General features: G+C 40.7%; 1 protein-coding gene across 1 annotated transcript in view; it reads left to right on the forward strand.

Moving 5' to 3' along the window:
• The window catches only part of caskin1 (CASK interacting protein 1), a 176356-nt gene that overhangs the window by 138378 nt on the left and 11871 nt on the right, over positions 1 to 26107 (forward strand). Inside the window, 6 exon segments of the mRNA XM_037544688.1 lie at positions 456 to 674; positions 7355 to 7459; positions 13992 to 14110; positions 17164 to 17260; positions 18446 to 18543; positions 25006 to 25116. Of these exon segments, the coding sequence (XP_037400585.1) occupies positions 456 to 674; positions 7355 to 7459; positions 13992 to 14110; positions 17164 to 17260; positions 18446 to 18543; positions 25006 to 25116 (749 nt within the window).

Genomic DNA, 26107 nt, shown 5'->3' on the forward strand with positions numbered 1-26107 from the left:
ACAGGAAGTGTAGGGGTGAAGTGGCTCCTATTGTTTTACTGTAGCTAAAAAAAATCAATAAAAATTCAGTAGGTTCATTGATTATACGGTTATACTTCCTCAGACATGTTCTACATCCATTCCTTTTGCTACTAATTGTTTTCATCTTTATTTACCACTAAACGCTTTTCCATTCCAACGGTGTCAATGTATATATGTATGTAGGACTCTTAATAATATGTGTAACAGTTTTGGCTAATTTAGTCAGTCTGTGTCTCAGCTAATAAGGAGAAACTCACTACTTATCAATCCTCCTTTGTCTGCTTTTATGATTTTGCTGTTTTTAAATTTTGTTGTTGTTGATTTGTTGCTGTTTTGAATTTTTTTCCTCCTTCTGTTAATTTTGTTTTCCCCTCTCTTGCGTGTATTTTTTTTTTCTGTGCCGGTGCTGCTGGTGGTCGTGTTCCTGTATCTAGGTTCATGGAGTACAGTCGTTTGTACCCAACAGTATCAAACCATCCCGCTGTGCGTGAGTGGTTGCGCGTCCCCCACTGCCGCCTTGCCGAATGGGGAATCGTATCATGAGATTCTTATCCTGCCGCCTCCACCCGTGCCACATGCCCATCAGCCACTTTTTACTTCCTTTGGGTATAACAGGTCGCAAAGCACCCCAACTGAGCCACTCAACCAACAAGGTACACGCCCCCAACTCTCCAATGAATACTTTTTTTTTTTTTTTTTATTGTTATTATTATTGTTATTATTTCACTTATTCATTATTTCATTCTCAAAACTTAGAGGAATGTTTCAAAATTTAAGGATAATTATTCACCAGGAAACTAATGTACACATTTTTTTTTCAATTTTACCCCAAATGTAGTCAATCAGTAGAATTTTTCTTTATAAATAGAGCAAAATTAGTCATGTTTAACTATATTTAGTGCCAAATACTGAATAAAAATCACTGTGTTCAGTTTTTGATTTTTAAAAATGTAGCACTACTGGCTCTTTTTTCTCAGTGCCACCTGATCAGATGGCTAAAAAATACCATGACATATTGAGTATCCCCATATTTTTACCATATCACTCAACTCTGTCATGAATATTCCCAGCTAGCAGGGAACTTTGGCTAACGTTTCCTACAACTTCTAACGATGTTTAAAGAAAACCTTTTAATCTAATGTTCAAAGAACATTTTAAGGATGTTTAGCATTTCAAATAATGTTCCTAAAAGATTACATGTTAACTAAGACAACATGTCAGGGCAACAGATTATATTACATGATGATGTTTTTAGGGAATGTTCCCAGAAGAACATTCTGGGAACAAAAGAAAATGACCCATTGAAAACATCAATAGAACATGTGTGTAGTATTCTCAAAATGTTTTGAGAATTAATTAATCATGTTTAACAATGTTGTCACTCCAGAGCTCAATCAGAAGGCTAAACTTTGACTCTCACCACATGATCATCCACACTGTCAATCAGTCCCAACCTGGAAAATCACTCAGATTGTGAAAATTTGTCAGAAGGGAGAAATTGGAGTTAAAATCAGGCTAAAAGCTGTGCACTGTAGGCCCTGCTAAGCCTGGCAGATGTAAGAATTCATTGAATTGTTAGCTACATTAACATAAACAAGAATCAAAGAAGCAAACTTACCAAACAAGTCTCTGACTGATGGACTGCATTTGGCTTAAAATTTGGAAAATTCTGTAAATTGGATTTTTTGCTAAACTACTTTACAATTCAGTAGCGTTTTCACATTCCTTTAAGTTTTCTGAACCTTTTTCTGGATTTGTCTCTTTATTTTACACATCGTTGACTTTAGTTTTGGTCAGGCAGGTTACCAGCAGGTCGTGTGGGCTTTTGTGTGTTTTGTTTCTGATCTTCCCTGACCTTTGACCTCTCCCACTGTCTCTGTACTAATGTGGGGTTCTGTCACACTCAAAAAAGGACAGCATGGCCTCCTCTCTCCTTTGCCTGCATCTCTGTCTCTGTCCAGTTTCCTGCATTTTTCCTCTCCATCTGACCCTCCTCTGACTTCTGATTAACCCCCCCAATCTGAGAATGGACTCTGTTAGAGGAAAAGGCTTTTGCCTGGATACGCAGGATGCTTCTCAATATGGCGAAAAAAAGAGAACGTGAAGAACGTCTGTGTGAACATTACGGAGCCTTTGCTATTATTACTACTTACGAACTAGCCAGAGCAGTATGACCAAATCTAATTTTTCAGGTAAGCTATCTCACCTGTGCCTTTCCACGGAGTAATATGTTATTGTAAATGATGCTGTGATTTGAATTTCTCAGCATTTATAACCCTGATGAACTTTGCTCTTGTGATGCACTGCAATTCCTCTCGTTCTTAACCTGTTCACATATATAATTATATATCTCTGTATATATTATATATGTACTTATCTATGTGTATGTGTGCCTCAAGGCATTTATATATGTATATATACAGATATACATGTGTAATCTATATATTTATGTACTAATGTATATAAATGTTCACATATATTTGTGTTTAAAATGTAGTATATTTGCATGTGTGCACTCTGTGAGGTGTGGAGGTGAGTGTATGAGAGAGAATTTTGATAGAAAAGATAATTTTGTGTGAGGCCTGCAGGTAGGATGAAGGCCAGAAACACACCCCATGCAATAACACAAACACAAGTGCTTTTAGCTACACAAAAATCAACATTGCGTTGCATTGCAGCAAGGGGGCACTATAGCATATTTTAACCCATGCATATGTTGGACAAAATATGTTTTTATATTAGAAAATCTGGAGCACAATATGTAGTCATGTGGTGGGTATGGTGCTACGTTTAAGCACCATAAGTACGTTTAAGTACGTTTAACTTAACTTAAGTAAGTTGCTATGGTTAAGAGTGTCAGCCAAATGCCGTAAATGTAATGTAAATTTGCAAAAGTGTGGGCACAAAAAGGTTGATTTTCTAAGGTAAAATATGCAATATAACCACTATAATAAGAACAGAATTTGTGATTGAAGGCTGTTACTCACTGAATGAGCTGCTAAAAAACAACATAAATATAGCTGCAACACCATCTTAGTTGTTGTCATGCCAACGGCAGAGGCAAACATGAATGGTTAGTGAGTTTTTGTCATGGGTGAAGGTTCACAAAAATTGAACAGAGAGCAAATAAAATAATAATGAAGTTACATTTTCACTCTCTGAAATGTCATGTTTGTTGTGCAGCATACCGTCAGTTATACACGTTTGAATTCATTTACCGTTGTCTGAATAAATCACACTGATGAATCATGTTCGGTGCATAACAGCCTTCAGGTAAATAATCACACACTACCTTTAAGCAGTGTCGGGGGCAACGCAGTCCAAAATAAGATGCTACATTATTAAATTTTTCTTTAATGACCCCTTACAATTTAAATTGTTCTAATCACATAACAGTTACTAGCCTAATAATATTTATGTTGCTTACGTCTCTCTTACATCTGTAAGAAAACAATATGCATTTAAATCACACATTTTCTCTCTATAGATTATCTTTGTCTCTCCTTGTATGCAATTTATGTATGTGTGCTCCCTGTGTCAGCTGACTCTGATCTGTCCAATCATCTCATCACACTAATCAGTGAGATTTACACTAAAAGATTTTAATTCAGCTGTTTGTGAAGTGTTTCTACTGCATCATGTTAATCAGCATAACTGACTTTCTTATTCACAGTCAGGTCTTTTAAATGATTTTTATAGAGACTGGCTACTCTGACTAAGTAGCAGTTGTTAAACAGGTGGCCTAAGTGGGTTGGTCCATCCATCCATCCATCCATCCATTATCTTCCGCTTCCCCGGGGTTCGGGTCGCGGGGGCAGCATCCTAAGCAATGAGGCCCAGACCTCCCTTTCCCCAGCCACTTCCACTAGCTCTCCAAGGGGGATTCCGAGGCGCTCCCAGGCCAGCTGGCCGATATAGTCACGCCAGCGTGTCCTGGGAACCACCTCAGCTGACTCCTCTCGATGTGAAGAAGCAGCGGCTCTACTCCGAGTCCCTCCCAGATGACCGAACTTCTCACCCTATCTCTAAGGGAGAGTCCAGACACCCTGCGGAGGAAACTCATTTCGGCCGCTTGTATTCACGATCTTATTCTTTCGGTCATTACCCAAAGCTCATGACCATAGGTGAGGGTGGGAACGTAGATCGACCGGTAAATCGAGAGCCTTGCCTTATGGCTCAGCTCTTTCTTTACCACAACAGACCGGTAAAGAGCCCGCATCACTGCTGACCCAGCACCAATCCGCCTGTCAATCTCCCGCTCCCTTGTACCATCACTCGTGAACAAGACACTGAGATACTTGAACTCCTCCACTTGAGGCAAGAGCCTATCCCCGACCCAGAGAGGGCTCTCCACCCTTTTCCGCCTGAGAACCATGGTCTCGGATTTGGAGGTACTGATTCTCATCCCGGCCGCTTCACACTCGGCTGCAAACCGATCCAGCGAAAGCTGAAGATGACGGCCTGATGTCCCCAATAGGACCACATCATCTGCAAACAGCAGCGATGTGACCCTGAGGTCACCAAACCGGACACCCTCCATCCACTGACTGCGCCTAGAAATTCTATCCATAAAATAAAAAATTATGAATAGAATCGGTGACAAAGGGCAGCCCTGACGGAGTCCAACTCTCACTGGGAATGAGTCTGACTTACTGCTGGCCATGCAAACCAAACTCCTGCTTTGTTTGTACAGGGCCTGAATGGCTCGTAGTAAAGAGCCATGTACCCCGTACTCCCGAAGCACCTCCCACAGAATACCCCGGGGAACACAGTCGAATGCCTTCTGCAGATCCACAAAGCACATGTGGACTGGTTGGGCAAACTCCCATGAACCCTCCAGAATCCTGGAGAGGGTGAAGAGTTGGTCCAGTGTTCCACGACCAGGGCGGAACCCGCACTGCTCCTCCTGGATCCGAAGTTCAACTATAAGCCAGACTCTCTTCTCCAGTACCCCTGCATAGACCTTACCAGGGAGGCTGAGGAGTGTGATTCTCCTGTAGTTGGAACACACCCTCCGGTCCCCTTTTTTAAAAAGAGGCACCACCACCCCAGTCTGCCAATCCAGTGGCACCGCCCCCGATGTCCACGCAATGTTGAAAAGGCGTGTCAGCCAAGACAGCCCTACAACATCCAGAGCCTTGAGGAACTCAGGGCGGATCTCATCCACCCCTGGAGCCTTGCCACCAAGGAGCTTCTTAAGTACCTTAGCGACTTCGGCCTCAGTAATGTACAAGCCTATTCCCATGTCCCCAGACTCTGCCTCCTCACCGGAGAACGTGTCGGTGGGATTGAGAAGGTCCTCAAAGTATTCCTTCCACCGCCCAATGACGTCTTCAGTCGAAGTCAGCAGCACACCATCTCCACTATATACAGTGCTAGTGGCACACTGCTTTCCCCTTCTGAGTCGCCTGACGGTTTGCCAGAATCTTTTCGGAGCCGACTTAAAGTCACTTTCCAAGGCCTCACCAAACTCCTCCCATACATGGGTTTTTGCCTTGGCGACGACTGAAGCCGCAGATCGCTTGGCCTGTCGATACCTGCCAGCTGCCTCTGGTGTCCCACAGGCCAACCATGCCCGGTAGGACTCCTTCTTCAGCTTGACGGCATCTCTCACCTGGGGTGTCCACCACCGGGTTTGAGGATTATCGCCCCGACAGGCACCAACTACCTTACGGCCACAGCTACATTCAGCCGTTTCAACAATGGAGGAACGGAACATGGCCATTCTGAGTCAATGTCCCCCACCTCCCCCGATATCTGGTCAAAGTTCTGACAGAGGTGTGAGTTGAAGATCAATCTTACAGGTTCTTCTGCCAGACATTCCCAGCAAACCCTCACTATACGTTTGGGCTTGCCTGGTCTGACCGGCATCTTCCCCCACCACCTGATCCAACTCACCACCAGGTGGTGATCAGTTGACAGCTCAGCTCCTCTCTTTACCCGAGTGTCCAAAACACATGGCCGCAAGTCCGATGACACGACTACAAAGTCAATCATTGAACTGCGGCCTAGGGTGTCCTGGTGCCATGTGCACTTATGGACATCCTTGTGTTCAAACATGGTGTTCGTGATGGACAAACTGTGGTTTGCACAGAAGTCCAAAAACTGAACACCACTCGGGTTCAGATCAGAGAGGCCATTCCTCCCAGTCACACCCCTCCAGGTCTCACTGTCATTGCCCATGTGAGCGTTAAAGTCCCCCAGTAGGACAATAGAGTCTCCAGGAGGAGCACTTTCAAGCACCCTTTCCAAGGACTCTAAGAAGGCTGGGTACTCTGAACTGCTGTTCGGTGCATAAGCACAGACAGCAGTCAGGACCCGTTCCCCAACCCAAAGGCGTAGGGAAGCTACCCTCTCGTCCACCGGAGAAAACCCCAATATACAGGCACCAAGTCGAGGGGCTATGAGAAAGCCCACACCTGCCCGCCGCTTCTCACCATGGGCAACTCCAGAAAAGAATAAAGTCCAGCCCCTCTCAAGGAGATTGGACCCAGAGCCCAAGCTGTGTGTTGAGGTGAGCCCAACTATATCTAGCCGGTATCTCTCAACCTCGCGCACCAACTCAGACTCCTTCCCCGTCAGTGAGGTAACGTTCCAAGTTCCAAAAGCCAGCAACCGAGGATCAGAACGCCAAGGCCCACGCCTTCAGACACTGCCCGATCCACAAAGCACCAAACCCCTACTACTGCCCCTCCCATTGGTGGTGGGTCGATGGGAGGGGGGTGGGTTAAGTCAGTTTAACAAATCTAAAAAGTGGATTAGCAAAAGTAGATGTTATTTAACATGAAACACATTCCAAATATGTCTCTCATATGTGGAGGTCAATGACAGCTGCAGGGAAAGCTACCAAATGGGCAGGTTATTGTAAGATATTGTTCTCATTTGTTAAGTGAAAACCGAAGAGGGTCACTGTATTTTAGGCGGCTACAGGATGGCAGACTCACAGAATAGTGCACTGTGTGTTTTGGATGCAGCCCTACTTCCCATTCTTTGAGCAATTCAGTACCCACAGTACCTAACTTGTTTTTTTCACCTATGTAACAATAAAGCAGCACAGCGCCCTCAACTGTTGACACATTTATTGCTATTGTCTAATAATTTGCAGAGATGCTGATTTGATTTAAACAGCATAGTAACGTGGAATTTGCACTGTGGAAACTTGTACTTGTTCATTGCTGGGTGTTGGCATTTGCGTGGGGAGTGTTTCTGGCCTAAATCAAGAATGGACGGACTCTTCACTAACTGACCGTACCTCAGACATCCTCTTGACCAGCAGAGGGCAGTGCAGGCTGGAGCAGGGCGGCGGGCGTTAACGCTGATTTCTGTGTTGAAGGTTCCCGCGGTTCAGAGTCCAGCCCTCACGGCTCCCCGACTCCCTCTGGCGGGCCACAGGGGGGCAGCAGTGAGGAGATCTGGGTCCTGCGCAAGCCTGTAGCAGGTAACAGCAGGGCCTAACCCCCCCACCCCCGCCCCTCCAGCTTAGGGATGCTCCGATCTGGCTCTTTGGGTCTGATAACAACCACTAATTCCATGTCATTAGAATTCTTTATTAATCATAGATAAGATGTTAAAGAGCAAAGCCAAAACAATCACATAAAAGACATAATCCAGGACCTTTGTAGCCATTTAACTATTATTTCTGCCATGCTTTTAGGCAAGACAAGTTCATTTACACAGCATCTTTCATACACTGCGGTCACACAGAGTGCTTTACAGATGAGAAAATACAAAGATAATGTTAATTAACATATAAAAAGATGTCGAATAGAAAAAAAGTCACCAAAGCAACAAATTTAAAAGAGAAGAATAAACATTAAAGTCAGATTAAAGATGAAATGATGATAATAGAGCGTCGTTAGAGGAGAGAAGAGTGGCAGAGCTAACAGTGTTTAAACTGAGCTGAAACCTGCTCTAACAGGAACGTTTTCAGGCTAGTTTAAAGTGTCCAGTGTCAAGGCTCTTTTAATGCTCTCTGTCCACTGGGTCCATTTAAGAGCAGCACAGTGTCTAAACGTTGCCTCTCCATGTTTAGTCTTCACCTTCAGCAGGACTGACTGACCAGTTCCAAATGATCTCACTTGGCTCATATCGTCGCAGCAGGTCCGATAAATACCCTGCTCCTGACCATTAAGACATTATTGAGCAGTAACGTAAACACTGGTAGCCAGTGTAAGGGTATAAGAATGGAGGGGTTCTTCCTTTTACTCCTAGTGAGACTCTGGCAGCTGCATTCTGAACTGGCTGAAGAAATCCAGTTAGGAGACCATTACAGTGATCAATCCTGCTGGAAAGCTAGCTATTATATAACTTGGCTAACGTTAGTCTTGTTTGAAAAGTGTATTTATGGGGTTGACTCACATATCATTGGAGGACTGGAGTCTGCTGCTAATAGATGTCAGCCTAACTCAACTCTTCTGCTAACATGGCTGTCGGTCACGCTTTATTTGGGGGCTGCAATTCTTCTTTCTGGGGATACTCAGTTGATTATCAACAACAATGCGGTTATGGTTAGGGTTAGGAGTAGGTGGAAATTTTGCCTTGAGGTTAGGGTTAGGTTTAAGTTTAGGTTTAGGAATAGATATAACAAAATCCTTCATACTGAGCTTTAAGTTCAGTTGCATTTAATGGAAATTTAGTTGAATGATATTTATAGACAGGCTGAGCATTTACAGTATCCACAGTGGACCATCCAAATTGTGTTTGGATTGTGTTACCCTATTTTCCATGTCATGGAGAAACATTTTAAAATGTTCCTCTTACCTCCCAGTCCATACAGTCCAAATATGGAAACTAAGCTGCAAAAACAGCCAGTTTTGAATTTGTTGTTTTTATAACACTTACATACAGAACTCTGCAAAAGCACTGAAGCACATTACTTAGTCACTTAAATGTGCAATGTGCAAAAATCAGATTTTTTGGTGTAATGTGACTCACATCAGATGTTTTCAATGCTGTGGGAAACACAAATCTGATCTTTTCAAATCAGATCTGAGCCACTTTGGCTATGTTCACATTACAATTAGATTTTTTGCCCAGATCCGACCTCACAAACATGATGGTTCACATTTGTGTTGGTAAGTGGCTCAAATCTGCCTAATGTGAGCCTGCGTCCTGAACCAACCCACATGCGGACTCAGATCTGGAAATATGGCTATGTTCACATTTTCAGATTAAAGTCGCACAAATCTGTTTTTCTGCCCTAATGTGACTCAGATCTTATGTTTCAGGGCTGTGTGGACGCAAATCTGATCTTTTCACATTTCACCTGAGCCACTTTCATATGTGATCCTATATTGGATACATATCTGATTTGTAGCCACGTGACCTTAATGTGGCGCTCAGATTGGAATTCATGTTCTTTCTTTTCCCACTGCGCTGCGCCATCATTCAGGGTTACCATGGCAGCAGTGCTGAACAGAAGTTAAAGCCTGTAAACAATGGAAAAGCAGCTCATCCCCTTTTCTCCTTGAAGCAGCTGATTAGAGTTAATTATCTTCTCAGTGAAGCTCATTCTGCTCGTTAGTTCGTGCTGATAATGAACACGATTCATTCATGTGACGTTACTGAGTAAGATGTGCTCATGAGGATCATTTCAGGATGCCAGTTTGTTCACATTAATGACAGATTTGAGTCACTTACCTAAACAAGTGTGAACCGTTGTGTCAGAGAGATTGGATTTTAGCACAAAAATCTGATTTAAGCAATGAGACTTGTAATGTGAATGTAGTTTATGAGATTAATGATCCTGTTTTAAAACCTATTTACTAGTTTTTATCTTTGAATTCATTGTTTAATGTTAAACTGATCATGAATGTGTCTTTTATGCCTCTGGAAATCTGAAAACTGAGTATTGTACTAGTGAAACAAGCTACATTAGACAGATAACCAGTCTGTACTGTCTCTCTTTCACTAAAATAACCTGATTTAAGATTCTGACACACAAACTCAAGTTCAGCTGGTTGATTTAAGAATCAAACGACATATTTTTTAAAATACTGAATGCTGAGTAAAGTTTCTCTCAGTGCTGGCAGTGATGTCAGTAAAATCAGTGTCCTGCTGTAAGACGTCATCTCTGAGATTAAGGACTAGTTTTAAATTAAACATGGGTTTTTAATAAAGAGCTGTTTCAACATCAGACAGCTTGTTTCAGTATCAGCAGAATCACCTCCACTAGAGTTCAGTCAGTTACACTGGATTGCTCACTTATTTGCTCCTTCTTCAGCCTTGTGCTGAAATTAAGAACACAAAAAAAGTTATTTGCTAATATTCAGTGTGTTAGACTGACTACTGACCTGTAGTGAGTAAGTAGTAAGTAATCTGATCAAATTCACAGTTTATTTATTTTATTTTAGCTCATCTTTTTGCAGTGTAAATATTTGCAGTTTGCTTCACTGATGATTATCATATATGTCTTCAAATCTAATCAAGACAGAGATTCAAACAAGGTGTTTCGAATAAAAATCATCCAGTCTAGCTCGTCAGCTGCTCGATCGGAGCAACCCCCAAGCAACACCCCCCCCACCCCCCCCCCCCCCACCCCCCACCCCCCACCCCCAATCCCTCGCTCGCCCTGGTCTGTCCTGCTCCTCTCCAGGCCACTGTTTGTCCGCCTGACCTCAGATGCTCCTCGGCTGCAGACACCCAGCCTCCATGCGCTGTCAGAGGAGCGTCCGCTGAGTCAGCTCCGGCAGAGCCCTGCACACTGACGTGGCCGTGTGGTGGCCTGAGCATTGACTCTCAGTGGACCAGGACATCTCCTGTCTGCTGTGTGTCATACAGATTAAGCTCATCAGACCATTAGATCCACCTCTCACTCTGTGCTGTCCACGTCTGTCCTTTACCATGTCCAGTCTGTGGTCACACGCTGCACCTCCAGCAGTCCACTTATTAAAGGGAGAGTTTGGAGAGGAGGTTGATTTTACACAGTTTTAAACTGACCCCAAAATCCAGCAGTGAGCTGAGACATTTGCTATTTCAGGTTTAGTGCTGGAGCTACGAGACTAATGTTGCTAACGGATAATAAACATGCACCCCAACAATTGGAACTGTTACTATACTGCTCAAAGGTTTTACACTTAAAACGATGGTCCTTCTTATCTAGAATTTCTACATAGTGTCGGGACTCGCCCTCCTACCCCGAGTCTTGGACGATGTGGATGAAACGCGTGTTGTTAAGTATCAATTAATTCATGTTGTTTTAGTACTAAATTATTCTGTTCTCTAAGACAAAAAAGGGTGATTAAAATCAAAGGATTCTTACAAAATGCAAAAAGGCTAATGCAGTCAAAAAGATTAAAAAGCATTCTTGCAGAAGGTTAAAGAAAAATGAAAAACCAAACTTCAGCCGATGGTTCTGTTGAGGAAGGTCATCTTCATTTATTAAGTTTCAGGTGACAAGTCGGCTCCTGGATCGCCAAAATGCAAAGATTCAACACATTACGTCAGTTTTTCTAATGTTTTTTGAATATGGTCAGTGCCCCTCCCTGGGACACTCTCTTCACTCCTCCTCTCTGACCATCCTAGGGTTCCCATTAGCTATCATTATATTTGCTATGTTAAATTTGTCTGACAAGGACCTTTTTTACGACTCTCCAATTGGGCCTTTTTAATTATTTAAGAGTTGCTTATCTATCTCCTCACTAAAAGCTAGCTTGCTTTTAGTGAACAGACCGTATTTCTTACATGGCGATGTCTGCTTATCTCTTAAGGCTTCTTAGCGCTGCAAAAATACAGACCCCCTCTCGCCTAAAAGCTTGAGGCCTGTTTTCCTACCTAAGACAGCCTGGGCCTTAGTTACGATGACTCTATACTCTATTTTAATAGTTTCTAAATTAATGATTACTGCAAACCTTTTATTAATAATGACTCAAGGATATATTTTATAAATAACTCTGACAATAGATTCTACATAGACTTCTACATAAGCTCAGCAATATGCGGTTCTTTTACTGTCCTGTTGCAGCTCCACAGCAGAATCAGATTTGTAGGTAAAAATAAAATAATCCTCTTTTACAGTAAAATAAAGCTCTGTTGATCGTTCAACACAGTTTAACAATAAATGGTCAAACTCTGGAGTTAATGTAGAACTGCTAATTCACCCTTTAACCCTGACGATCAGCACAGACTGCTGGTAACCATAGCAACATATACAACAGTCTCGCCCAGCTAGTAGCTAACGAAATGGCAAAGAGAGAGATTTAAGATGAACATCGATAATTTAGAGACAAATAGACAGAATTGTGTTTATAATCACACCAGCTGGTTTCCTGATACAGTTAATCTGCAACGAGAAACTGACAAACGCTAAAAAGTCATGAAGTCAAAGTCAGTTTCTCATTCTACAACTTCTCATTCGAATTTTGAACTGTAATAGAGGAAATTATAAGTATTAATTTAAAACCATATAAGACAATAATGCAGATCAGATTAGAGATAAAGACCAAAAAGCCGTAGAGGTTTACTGAAGCTCTGAGTCAAAGAGCTGCGCTTTCAGGTGTTTATTAAAAGTGAACTCTGAACTTAACTATCTAATAAAAGCTGATCTGAGGTCCACAGTTTAGAAGCAGAATAACTGAAAGTGTCCACATTTTCTGTGTTTTACTGAAGGTGCTTTCGAAGATCTGAGATCGTAAACAGACCAACATCCAGGAGATTTAAGGTCATTTAAAGCTATAAAAACCAGCAGCAGAGCTTTAAACTCTCTCTAACAGATCCAGGCTGTCAGTGCAGTGTGTAAACAGGGTGATATGAGCGCTCTGTGTTGGTGTTGTGAGGATCTATGTTGCTGATCACCTCACCAATACACTAAACAAATACAGCAAATAGTTTCTCTGCATTGCTCTGAGAGAGAAAGGACTGAACGTTTGTTATATTCCTCACTGATAAAAAGCTGCTTTAATGACAGTTTACACAATAAGTGTTTACATCCAGATTAAACAGAGCTCAGAGTCTAAGATCACACCCAGGTTTCTACTACAGGTTTGGTACATTAAAATAAAGAGATGAGCTTCTCATAAAGCAACTTTCTGTGAGTTTTAGTTCCAATGGTCAGTATTTCAGTTTTTTGTGATTTAGTTGTAAAGAATTTAGTGAGAAATATCTGATACACAGTTGGTCAGAGTCTTGATCATGAGAAGGATTAGAAATATATAATTGTGTGTCATTAGCATAGCTATAAAAATGTATATTATGTTTCCAAATGACATCACCTAGAAGTAACATGTACAAAGAGAAAAGCAAAGGCCCTTAAACAACCCTGAGGGACTCCATGTTTATAGATAACAGTGATTCATACAGTGTCAAAAACGACATAATCGAGACTATTAGAGATACTGAACAACTACACACAGTTTGAGGCATTTACACATAGATTTAGCACCATGTTACTTGTTAGCTACATTATCCTTGTAGCTCCAGTGCCAACTCTAATTGTGTGTCATCAGTATAGCTGTGAAAATTGATATTAGGTTTCCTAATGATAACCACCTAGTCGCCCTACGACTGAACCCTGAGGCACTCCACAAAAAATGTTAAATGCCAATGTGCTTTAGTCATACAGTGTCAGAAACCACATAATTAAGCCTGTTACAGACAATGAATAACTGCACAGAGTTTGTCATTTAGACATATTTTTAGCATCATGTTACTTGTTAGCTACATTAGCCTTGAAGCTCCAGTGCTGAAACTGAAGAAACAAACTTCAGACACCAAACACGTCTCGGCTGATCATCTACATTTGAATTGACGGGGTTAAGTTGGGTAAATCTAAGTTTCCACCAAACTGTCGCTTTAAGTATCCTCTCTGTCCACTCTAACAGCCTGATGTTCATGATTGCAGTGCATCCTCTGTCTCCTCATGCATGTTTCAGTATCAGTGCATTGCAGCGGAGCGTGAGTTCAGGGCCAGTCAGAAGCAGCCTGGACTCACTGTCTGTCTGTCTGTCCGTCTGTCCATGCATGTGTTGTTTCAGGTGGAGATCGCAGCAGTGTGGGCAGTTCGGGCAGCGTGGCCAGTGCCCGCTCCTCAGGTAGCGGCCAGAGCGCTGGGAGCAGCTCCCACATTCTCCATGCCCAGGCTGAGGGGGTGAAGGTGAGAGTTATTTCAGACCTGCTTCTACAGACTCAAGGGACGCCTCGTCCACTCAAACCTGGACAAGTTATTTGTTTTTGACCTCCTATCAGACCTGGATCATCCCACAGTTTTATGGGCCTGAGCCACTAGGAGTCATTGGGAAGCCTACTAGTGGAAAAAATTAAGTATATTCTATTTTGTTATTGTGTTACAGCCGTACGATCATAATCATGATTCTTTATTTTCTCCTTCTATCACTGCTTAGCAGCCGTTACATGGTCCGCCATTACCTCAGTCAGACTTTCAGGTTTTAGCAGTGAGCGAATGTACTTTCTTTGGATGTACTTTGAATTTGGAGCTTCAGAAGATGTGTTTGGTGGATCTCTTAAAGTGATACATGATACCCCAACAGAGTAGTGGATGCACGTTTCCTCAAGCCAAATATAAAATATCAGCAAGAGTTAAAGAAAAAAGGTGCATCGTCTTTGTCACCATTGATCTGTGAATTGTCTACTTCGACATGCTCTCCGTTTAAGATGATTGACAGTTTTTAAGTTTGCTGCTTTATCTTTATGTCCATCTCAGCTGTCTGATATTAATTGATGTCATCTTCATTGGGCAATGTGCTTGGGAAGAGTGGACACATGCTTTATAGGAGGAAGTGTTTTATTGGTTGTTGAGTTTATGTTAACTTGCTGTCGTTAATATGTAAGTAATCGTACTCCTGTTTTGTCTCAGTTGGAATATAAATATCCACCTATAATAGTGACATGTCCAACACTGCGATTGCCAAATGGCAATTTGTGCCCAGGTTACTTTGATGACCCGGGACTGGCACCTGTCCACGCCAAAACAGCATTTTGATCACTGAAAATTCAGGTTTTTGAAAACTCAGTAGAATGTTTTTTTCCCATTTTTCTCCCCAATTTAGTCATATCTATTTAGTGCTCTCTTGGACTCCCGGCCACGGATGGCTGTAACATCACCAGGATCTCCTGACGATAAGGCCAATGCTTAGACTGACGTCGCACCATTCACCCCTTTTCACTTTAGCTGTAAAATGTTCAGTTTCAGGCTGTTTTGGAGCTTCCCAGTTTGGCTTTGAATTTTAATATTTTTAAATAAATTTTTTAAGCTTTTTTAAACATTTTTCATTACTTTTATAATATTTTGAATTAAACTATGCAGTTTTGTTATTATAAATAATAACAGCAGATGAGTCGATTTCCATTCTGCCAGTGGAAAGTCCTGAAATAATTCATGATGACTGGGTTGTTTGCATGTGCTCTGTAATTTGGAGGTGATTTCAACTGAATTCAGGTTTACTTTTCATTAAACGGTACTGCAGAGGTGTAAAAATGTACTGCACTCAGCTATTTAAATGAACCAAAATATAAAAATACCTCAATGATTCTAAAGATGTGTGACTTAATGATAATTATCCAGTCAGATATGAACAATCTTATCTTCGGTGTTTAAACAGTTGAAAGCTACCTTCTGATCAGGACAGTGTCAGTGTCTCAGAGACGGTGACGCAGCGACAGCAGTGTTAACAATCTCACAGCATTAGAGGTGGCTTTCTTTTGTTTTTCAGGCTTATTTTCTAGCAGTAATCGGACTTTGAATCTGTGTAAAATATGGAGGTCTGACAGCTTATTATGGTTGTAACGCTGTCATCATTTTGTTAAAACCTCTCTTTGTCAGCTTAGCGCTGTATAATTTGTGCAGTACGCATGTTCATTGTTATTCTTGAGGTGTTTCACATTACATTGTATGCGGTATTATGATGCTCTACCAGGCCGGTTTATTGTCATATGGATAGAGATATCAGGTTCAGTAAGGGTTCAGTCGCTTTCAACTATTTGGATGCACCTGTTGATCAAGGGCTTATTATTAAGAGCTTATTATTCTTTAAATTATCTTAATCTATCATAACTTTTAATCAAGAACCAAAATTTCTTTATAAAAATGTTTTTACTCTTACAAAATTATTTTTTATTTTACTATCTTAAATTTCAATTATATATTGCTGTACAAGTTATCAATTAATCAATTAAGTAATAATAATAATAATAATAATAATGATTTAGGCCTTTTGCATTATAATTACAGAAATAATGTATTCATAACAAAAGTAACATTTATAATTTCTTATTACAATTTAAAATTAAATTGACATGCTAACATTTACTTTACTGACAAGCTGGTTTAGCTTTTATTTCCTCAAGCATGTCTTTTTTCTCCTATGTTCTCCTACAACAGCACGTAAGGTTTACTGTGATGTTCCGTCCAAAGAAAACACGTCTTTGAAATGTGTTGGTTAATGAGCTGAGTGTGTGTATAAGTGATTTGTTGCATGTAAGACCAAACATGTTTATAGAAAATATCATTCTTAGCAGGAAAATGACCGTCAGAGAAGTTCAGGCCTTATTTTTGGTACTTAGTCGTGCAATGAATTTCTACCACGGCATGTTGAATGAGATAATCGTGTAGTCAAGCCTCACATTGCACAACCTTGTAAAACAAGGCGGTAATTTATGAATCAATAAACGTGCAACTGCCACGCTATTCACTCTTAACATGTCTGTAAATCTGCTGCTTTATGAATCTGGCCCAATACCTCCTAATCCACATCTTCAAGTCTGTACCACCTTAACGAAGACCTGGATGAGGTTTGAGCAGATAGAGAGAAGTTTTAAGGAAAATATTTGGGTGACTATTGACTTCTAGTGTGAGCAATGTTAGCCTTGTAGCTCCAGTATAATAATATAAAGAATTACATTTTGGATTACAGTCTTCTTTCTCCTGATCGAGTCCACCAGGAGTGATTGGAAAATTGTGTGCAACAGTTTGAGGCAAGTGTGTGATGGTTTAGGCCTGTAGTTAGCACCACGCTAATTGGGGGTTAGCTTTGTAGGGGTTAGTTTTGTTAGCTATGTGTCTGTTTCAGACACCAAACATCACTTATCTGATCAACGACATTTGGGGAAAATTGGCTACATTTTATTAACCAGTAATGGTGTGCAATGCTGAGTTATTAATGATCTGTTGATGTTTTGTTCATCCTGCAGCTTCTGGCTACAGTGCTGTCGCAGTCAGCTAAAGCTAAAGAGCACCTTCTGGAACAGTCCAAGTCCCTGGAACATTCGTCCATTACCACAACGAAGGGTACGCATGAGCACCAGAGTGGGCGGCAGTTTAGAAAGAAGACAGTCTGTTTTTTGGTCCTAAGCGATATCTAGAATAATTAGCACACTATTGTGTTGTTTAAGTTCTGTTATTGATTATATCACCACAAATATGACTTGGATTATAATTATAATATCGCCCCCAGCTGGAGAAACTTCTGCTCAGCATGTTCCAAATCCCTGTTCATGTGCATACATATAAAACAAACAGGTGTTTCCTGTTGTTCTAGAGTTGCTGTGTAATTCAGCTGTATTCAAACTCTTGATTAGGAGATTCCTCAGATTTTGTGAAATGACTGATTGTAGAGACTTTACAGTGGTGGTGATAGGAACCAGGGTTGCTACGACTTCAACACAAATATAGACATTTTATTTACTATCCAGAACCACCAGTGACCCTACATGAGTCTTCTGAATTTATATGAAATGTTGATGATGGAAAATAGTGGAAAATCTGGAATAGTACGTTTTCTTTGAGGGACTATTTTGCCTCACAGCACCCTGCTTGTATCTCTCCACCATGAATTGAGTTGAAGTTCTAAAAACTATCATAAAAGTGTCTCAGTCATCAGGCAGTGAATTCATAACCGTTTCATGTACAAACTTTCTGTGAAGGAGCTTTTAGAGGTGGACGTCTGGTTCCTGTCACCACCACTGTAAACAGTTTCACACCAAACCACTCTGAATCACTCTGTTTACATCTTTACCACTTAATTATGCAGGAATTTTTCACACTTTTATTTAATATTAGGGGCAGACAATATGATGATATTGTGATTTGTTTTTTTGTATAGTTTTAAGTATAGTGTTATTTTCTATATCACCCACCCTGATTTGATATTATTTAGCAAGCTGTTTAACAATCAGTCTTCTATCAGTTTCACAATGCAGCACTCGCTGCTGTCTGATTATTTATCAGTTAGTGGCTGATATCTGATTACGTCTCCCCTTCGTCCAGGCCTATCTTTTCATGAATCAATTTCTGCTGTAAAATCTCGGTGTGAGTTGTTACAGTACTGAGAGTTTGGCTGCTCTACTGTACCAGATGGCCGTGGGAGGAGGAACAGGGGCGAGAGGATTGGCTGAGGAGGCCAGTTGGTCAAGCAACAGAAAAGTGGATTGGTTGTGCCATGTTAACGTGCCAACATGTGCGTGTTTCCTGCAGGTCCCACCTCGCGCAGCCAGAGCGTGTCGAGCTGTCCTCTCCACGAGCAGCCGTACTCAGAGTCTCAGAGGAAAGTTGACGCTCAGTCCGAGGGGAAGGTAAGAGGGGCTGAACCTGCTTTCACACACACGGACAGGTGCGCCTTTACCTTCATACACGCTGATCAGGATGCTGCCGCAGCACTTCCTGTCTCAGCTCGCTTCATCTGTGCTGCAGGCTTTGGGCTGCAGGAGAGACACGGTGAGTGGCAGTCCTCCCTCTTTCTTTCTCTCTCTCTCTCTCTCTCTCTCACTGCCCATTAGGGCTGCGTGATTTTGACATTACGTGATGATCGATAAAGCTGTCAGGTATCACCATGACGATAAGAGAAGCGATAAGTTATGATTAAAATAATGAACTTTTCTTGTTCAGATTTTTTGTTTCATCTTAAACAGTGCCGCGGTTAGATTCTGGCACATTTAGGCACCGGAATGTAGTTCCCACAGCGTTTAAGGTGGAACAGAAGATTCTTATAAGACACTTTTAATTGTTAATGTAAATCACTGTTAGTGGTAACAAACTATCATTGTGGTGGGTTTTTTAGATGAAATACTGCACAGAACGAACTGTGAAATGGGGATTATTTTTCAATAAAGTCTGGCCACAGATTACTATATTGTGGCTGTAAAATAATATATTGCGGCCACAAATTCATATATGTAGGCTAGAAATGAATATATTGAGAACACAAATTAAAATGTGAAGGCCACAAATTACTATATTAAGGCCACAAATTACTATATTGAGACTACAAATTTCTATATTCAGGCCACAGTTTAACATACTGAATTGCTCTTTAACTCCCACTAGTCCCTGACTAAAAGACCCAGTGAGTTACTACACTGTAAAAAATGACGCAGTTTACCTGAAAAAGTTAGAAACCAGATTAGCATGAAATGAGTTCATTGAAACAAATTAAACAAATGTAAAACAAATTATTCAAGTTCAAATAAGTCAAGAATTCATGTTAACATGCTACGGTTGTTGAAAAGCTAAGTTTAAAAGCTGCTTAATGTAATTCATTGATTGCGTGTGTCGTTTATATGATCTGTTCTGTCATCACAGAAACCCATATTGTGATTGTGATAGATAAACACGTGAGATGTTAATGTTCTCACTGTTCAGTGATGTAATATATGCACATAACTGACACATCAGACCACTGATGGCCACCTTCCTCTCCCAGCTCGCTGCGTCTGGACAAACTTTATGCAAATATGTTGAGTGGCGATCAATCAGACTGTTGCGCATGTGGTACTGTAACCGACGGTGTCAGTCCAGTGGGCACACGGTGAACCACAGAGAAAGAGATTAAATAAAAACACATTATTATGTTAGTTGCTTTTTTAAGTGTAAAAATAGGTCATTTTTGGGCCTCAGAACTACACTCATAAAAAAGATGGTTCTTTAAGGGTTCTTTAGTAAAGGCAGGGGTTCTTTATTTAATCATGAACACTAAAATAATTCAGATTGATGCAAAATGTGTTGTATATGGTTTTGTATGGCACCAAAAAAGGTTCTACTATTGTTACAACCTTGACATTGTAATAAGAGCAGAACTGTTTTTGGTGCTACATAGAACCCTCATCAAAAAAGTTCTATATAGAACTATATACACACATTCTCCATTAACCTGAAGAAGCACTTAACCATGCATAGAACCGCTTAAGCATGCAAATGGTTCTTTGTGTTTTCATAGATCCATTGTCTTTACTAAAGAACCATTTTTCATTTTAAGAGTGTTACTTTTCATAACCTAATGTTTTTAAACAGAACCATTAAATATTAGACTGGAGTGATGACAGCGTGTGTGGAGTCAGTAATTAAATGATTATAATAATTAATTATTAAGTTATAAAGAGTTAAATGTATATTTGTTATGTATTATGGTACAATTATGTTTCCTGACTAAAGGTACTGAAGATGTAGCCTTAAGGGTTCTGCCTCACTGACAGTTTGGTACCTTTCTTTTCTGAGGTTGTAGATCTTTACTACATTCAGTTTACTTTAAAGTTCTAGGGCTGTATTACAGAAACTTCTTCTCTTTCAGGCTTAACGTATGATCTTTTTCTTCAAGATAAGATCTACAGCAAATCTGACCTTAATTTAGGAATCTTATCTCATCCTACAGCATCTTTTCTTATCTCCAGTTAGGAAATCTTAACTTACTTGATAAAAGTCAGCAATCAACTGTCATGTCTGTTTCCTAGCAACCGATCATAAACACACACAGCAGAAACATAATCAAAATAATCAGATTAGCCAGACAGCTCAAACTGACCTAAAGCATGATAAACTGTAAGTAGTGAATAATGTGAGAGCGCCCCCTGCTGTTTATCAGAGCATTGCTGCTCCCTAGTTTCAGTCTCCATTTCCCAAATGCTGGTAGTGAACTATGCTGCCTGATACAGCCACCTAAAAACCATAGAAACAGGCCTTAAACATTAGTTAGGACCCTGTTGGGGTTTATCCTAAAGTTAGGACAGTGTTTAGGAGGTTTAGTCTAATTAGGATGTTTGTGTGATGCTGTTTTCTTATCTGGAGTTAATGATGGGATTATTAAGTTAGGAAGTATTGTTCTGGAATAGCTACTGTCCCAAATTCAGCCCGGACTGATGTCGTCATGGAAACTAAAAACATCAGATTTCAGAGTGAAGTTTCTGTGATAGGGCCCCTGATCTTTTTTACATTATTTTTGGCAGTTGCAGTGAAACAATCCTTGAATCTTGCAGTGTCACTGTGCCCTCAGCACTCGTACTTACTGTGTGCTGTTTAATATGATTGTTTTCCTCTAAATAAAATAAAAGGCTTTAAAACAGTAAACAAACAACAGAATACATGCTGAAAACAGCTAGCTATCCCCAAATGGGCAGTGTGTCTGTCCTCCTCTCTCTCCTATCCTCTCTCCAGCTCCACTACACTGACTCCTCCTGTAGGTGTTCCTCTGCGTCCTGGCCAGGCTCCTCATCCGTCATTCTCTACCATCTCTTCTTTCATCTGCTGCTTTTAGAAACCCATTCCAGACTTTTTATTTAGCCTGCGATTTCTGTTCAGGAGGTACCCAGCAGTGTTGACTCATTTTATTTGGTGTGGCAATAAAACGAAACGAGAGTGTGAGACTTAGAGTCTGATTTTTTGAGTCCTGACTGCCTTGGATCTTGTGAAGCTCCCAGATGGAGCACAGTGGAACTAATTCAGTAGTTCCGGCATTCACTTTGAGAGAAATCGGATGGCTTCGGGTTTGTAAAGTGCTGGGTGGCTTCATGCCTGAAGACCGGATCTTACGGCCATCTGACCAAATCTGCTCTGTCTTTCCTTTCAAAAAAAGAAACGCTGTACAGTTTCCACCAGCCAGAGATACAATATATGTCCAAAAGTTTGTAGACCGGTGTTTTGAAGAACCGACCATTCACAGTTCAATGCTGTGCAACTTTAATGAAACTTTGGGCGTGGTGACCTTAGCCTTGTGGTTTCTCCAGAGAATCCCATCCACAGTGCTTTAAAAAAATAAATTAGGACAAAATTTTCAATAAATATTGATTTTTTTATTGTGATGTGTATTTTACAGTAAAATTCAGCATATCTAGGGCAGTTCCTCTTTTCACTTGAGGGGGTTGACAAAGCCTAGCAACTTTTTCCACATGTTTACAAGTTTTACAAAAAAAAAAAATCTGAAAACTTAATGTCAGAGGTCATGGTTGCTCTTGTAGTTTATTTACTTCTTTTAGTGCTCAAAGGTTTGAGCTGAAGCAGAGCTTCACAGCACCCGCTGTAGAGCTCCCCTCCAAGTCAGCGATGGTCTATTTTAGCAGAATGGGCTGTTACCCCATTCTGGTAAATCTATAAAGTTATTCAGGCAGTTTTGAAGTTAAATGGTGCATTAACGATGTAACTAAATTAACTGTAACTTACCAACTCAGATTTCTTTACAGTGGGCTTTAATTAGCCAAACTCACAGATGAGAAGTGTTTTGCAGACACTTTTGGACATATACTGTATCCTCCCTGAAAGGAACAGACTCTGAGCTTCTCACTTCTGTGTGAGAGTGGGCAGTGCTTAGCATGTTAATTGCTATCATATTGGCAGATTGCTAAGCTCCTCAGTGCCTTCTTTCCACAGTGCTTGCATGTGAAGGTGGGTGAGAGGACTCGTAGATGTCCTCAGGGTTCATGTAAAGCAATGTCAACTTGTCTCTGATCGGTCTTGCCCTATTGACCTTTGGCTCTCAGAGGCCAGCGCGGTGTTTACTCCCACATCTGTGCGCTGTCATGTTTGTTTGAGAAAAATCTGTCCCAGAGGCAGAGACAGAGCAAGGCTCTGTATGTTTCCCTGTCTGACTGACCTTTTTGATCACTGTGATCTGACCAGCATCAAATTAAGACAGCACATTTACAGCGGCCCTATAAATGTTGCTTCCAGATATTGATCAGATCTCATTTCCACATACAATATTTACAAATCCCACAAACTGGAGCAAAGTCAGGTTTAAGTACTATAGAGTCCGAATCAATACAGAGTACAAATACTACAGCGTCCGAATCAATACCGAGTATAAATACTATAGAGTCCGAATCAATACAGAGTACAAATACTATAGAGTCCAAATCAATATTCAGTACAAATACTATAGAGTCCGAATCAATACAGAGTACAAATACTACAGAATCCAAATCAATACTCAGTTCAAATACTATAGAGTCCGAATCAATACAGAGTACAAATACTATAGAGTCCAAATCAATACTCAGTTCAAATACTATAGAGTCTGAATCAATACAGAGTACAAATAATATAGAGTCCAAATCAATACTAAGTATAAATACTATAGAGTCTGAATCAATACAGAGTACAAATACTATAGAGTCTGAATCAATACAGAGTACAAATACTATAGAGTCCGAATCAATACTCAGTACAAATACTATAGAGTCCAAATAAATACTAAGTACATATACTATCACGTCCAAAATAATACTGAGTACAAATACGGTTCCATATCTGACTGGCCTAGGCTGTTTTTGATCACTGTGATCTGACCAGCATTGAATTAAGACAGCATATTTACACTGGCCATATAAATGCAGTTTCCAGATATTGATCAGATCTCATTTTCACATACAGTATTTACAAATCACAGAAACTGGAACAAAGTCAGCTTTGACTTCTGCACATCTGACACATTAGCATTTGTTTCAATGTCAGAAACTGACAAAGGTAACATATTTTTCCTCAAAAAACAAAATAAATAAAATACCTCTATCTGTTTACAAGCACACATGCGTATGAATTGAAAGTTTAGAATTTGACTTCAACAGTCCGTTTTTAATTGTAGTCTCTCAGTGGGGAAGCTTTTCAGGTCTTCAGATGATCAGCATCAGCATCTATGCCCTGAGGTTTTCTCCATTTGTTGCTCCGAATGAATCCAACCAATACTAATGTAAATTAGTTAAATAAAACAGATATAGAAGCAATGATTTGGTTTTGCATTGCTCGAGTATGAGTCTTTGTCCATTAGCAGCAGTTAAAACAAAGAAAAATTGTTTTAAATAGATTTTAAATAGCTGGGATTGGCTTTGGTCAAAACCCAAGAATAATGGTTAGGCCGATGATGGAGACTAACACCAGTCTGGGAACAAACCCTATACATCTGACACAAAGATACTAACAAATCCAAGAGAAATCCAAGTACAAATACTATCAAGTCAAAACCATAATGAGTATAAAATCAGAGTCCAAATCAATACTCAAAACAAATACTATAGAGTTCAAATCAGTACTGAGTATAAATACTATAGAGTCCAAATCAATACTGAGTGTAAATACTATCAAAATACTATGGAGTCCAAAATAATACTTAGTTAAAATACCATAGTCTAAAACAATACTTAGTACAAATAATAATAGTACAAATAACAGAGATCAATATAATACCGAGTACAAATGCTACAGGGTCAAATAGAAAGTACAAAACAAGTCCAGTACAAATCAGAGGACAAATACTAACAAGTTCAAGACAAGTCTCATGCAAATAGTGTCCATCCAGTGTCAAAAAAAATTGCTCTAGCTGGTTATCAATCAAGATTTATTAATATAGAGAAAATCTGGGTCAAAGCCTCCTCCCAAATCCTTGAGTGGAATCAAGACTCAAAAGAGGAACCCATCCTCTCATCCTCCACCCACCTGCTCATTCTCAGCAAATGAGCAACATGATGTGTTAAGCTTTGTGAAGCTCATATATGGCTCAGGTGTTAACATTAACTAATTATCTACATTTTAACAAGTTTCACGAAACTTGTTTAACAAAGTTGAGACGGTTGCACCTGAGTACTACACAAGTTTGAAATGAAGTGCAAGAGGTGCACTTTATGCAACACAGGTGAAATTTAAGTTCACGCGTGACCAGACTGGGTGAGTCTCCGGCAAGAGTGTATGTTTGTGGTACTCAGTTTTCTGGCCCCTCCACTGACCCCTTAGCGATGGGACTGAGACAGTGACCCACTGCCTCATATCTTCTCTTCTAGAGCTCAGAGGCCGTTATCGAATGGCTGAGCGAATTTCAGCTGCAGGTCTACGCTCCAAACTTCATCAACGCCGGCTATGACATTCCCACCATTAGCCGAATGACCCCAGAGGTAAGAGCCAATCCCTCCCTCAGCGCTCCCCAAAACACCTCCAACGGTCTGGGCTCCTCCGTTACGGCCAAAAATGAGCCTCCAGCTCACACGGTCGAGAGCAGGGCGTCATGGGAGCTTGAATCTGATTGGTCCCGCTTCCCACGGCATGAGTGGGCAAGCTGAACTCTCCCAGCCAGAGCTGGCAGAGTCATGGCTGTTGGACGGCACGGTCCATATGGTGCTCTCTTATTTTGTGTGTCTCTTTTTGTCTGTTCCCCTGTGTGAATCTGTTCCTCCCCAGTGCTGGATGGTCAGTTATTGTGTGTAATGTGTTGTACATCTGTAGAAATGTTGGTAATGCTTCACTGTTCATAAGGCTACGTAACACCCACATAAGCTCACCATGACAACTGATATAAACATTTATAAAGGCTTATTCTGATGGGCGTCATCTATCACAGCGGCTGCATTTGTCAACTTTGAAGTCATTACTCGTTTTGGGATGAAACAACATTATAACTTTATAATACGTAATAAATAGAAATGTGCATTTTCGATAGAAATTACAGAGATTGCGCAGATTAAGCAGTTCCCAGGTGTTTGTCAGGATTTTGCTATGGTCTTCCAGGTGGTTGCCAGTGTGTTGCTAGGTGGTTGTTCTTATAATCCCAGGTTTTTGCTAGAGTGTTGCTAGGTGCTTGTTAAAATATTCCATGTGGTTGCTAGGGTGTTGCTAGGTGGTTGTTCTGGTATTCCAGGTGGTTGCTACAGCATTGCTAGGTGGTTTCAACAGTGATCTATCTGGTTGCTAAGGTGGGGCTGTGTAGTTACTGTAGTGTCTCTGGTGGTTGCTGTGGTTTTGTTAGGTGGTTGCTATGATATTCCACATGGTTGCCTGGGTGTTGCCATGTGATTGCTATGATTTCCCAGGTGGTTATTAGAATGTTGCTGTGATGTTGCTCTGGTATCTCAGGTGTTTGCTATGGCACTGCTAGGTGGTTGCTAAAGT

This window comes from Pygocentrus nattereri, chromosome 14, assembly GCF_015220715.1.
Source record: "Pygocentrus nattereri isolate fPygNat1 chromosome 14, fPygNat1.pri, whole genome shotgun sequence".
In the NCBI taxonomy this organism is placed as follows: Eukaryota; Metazoa; Chordata; class Actinopteri; order Characiformes; family Serrasalmidae; genus Pygocentrus; species Pygocentrus nattereri.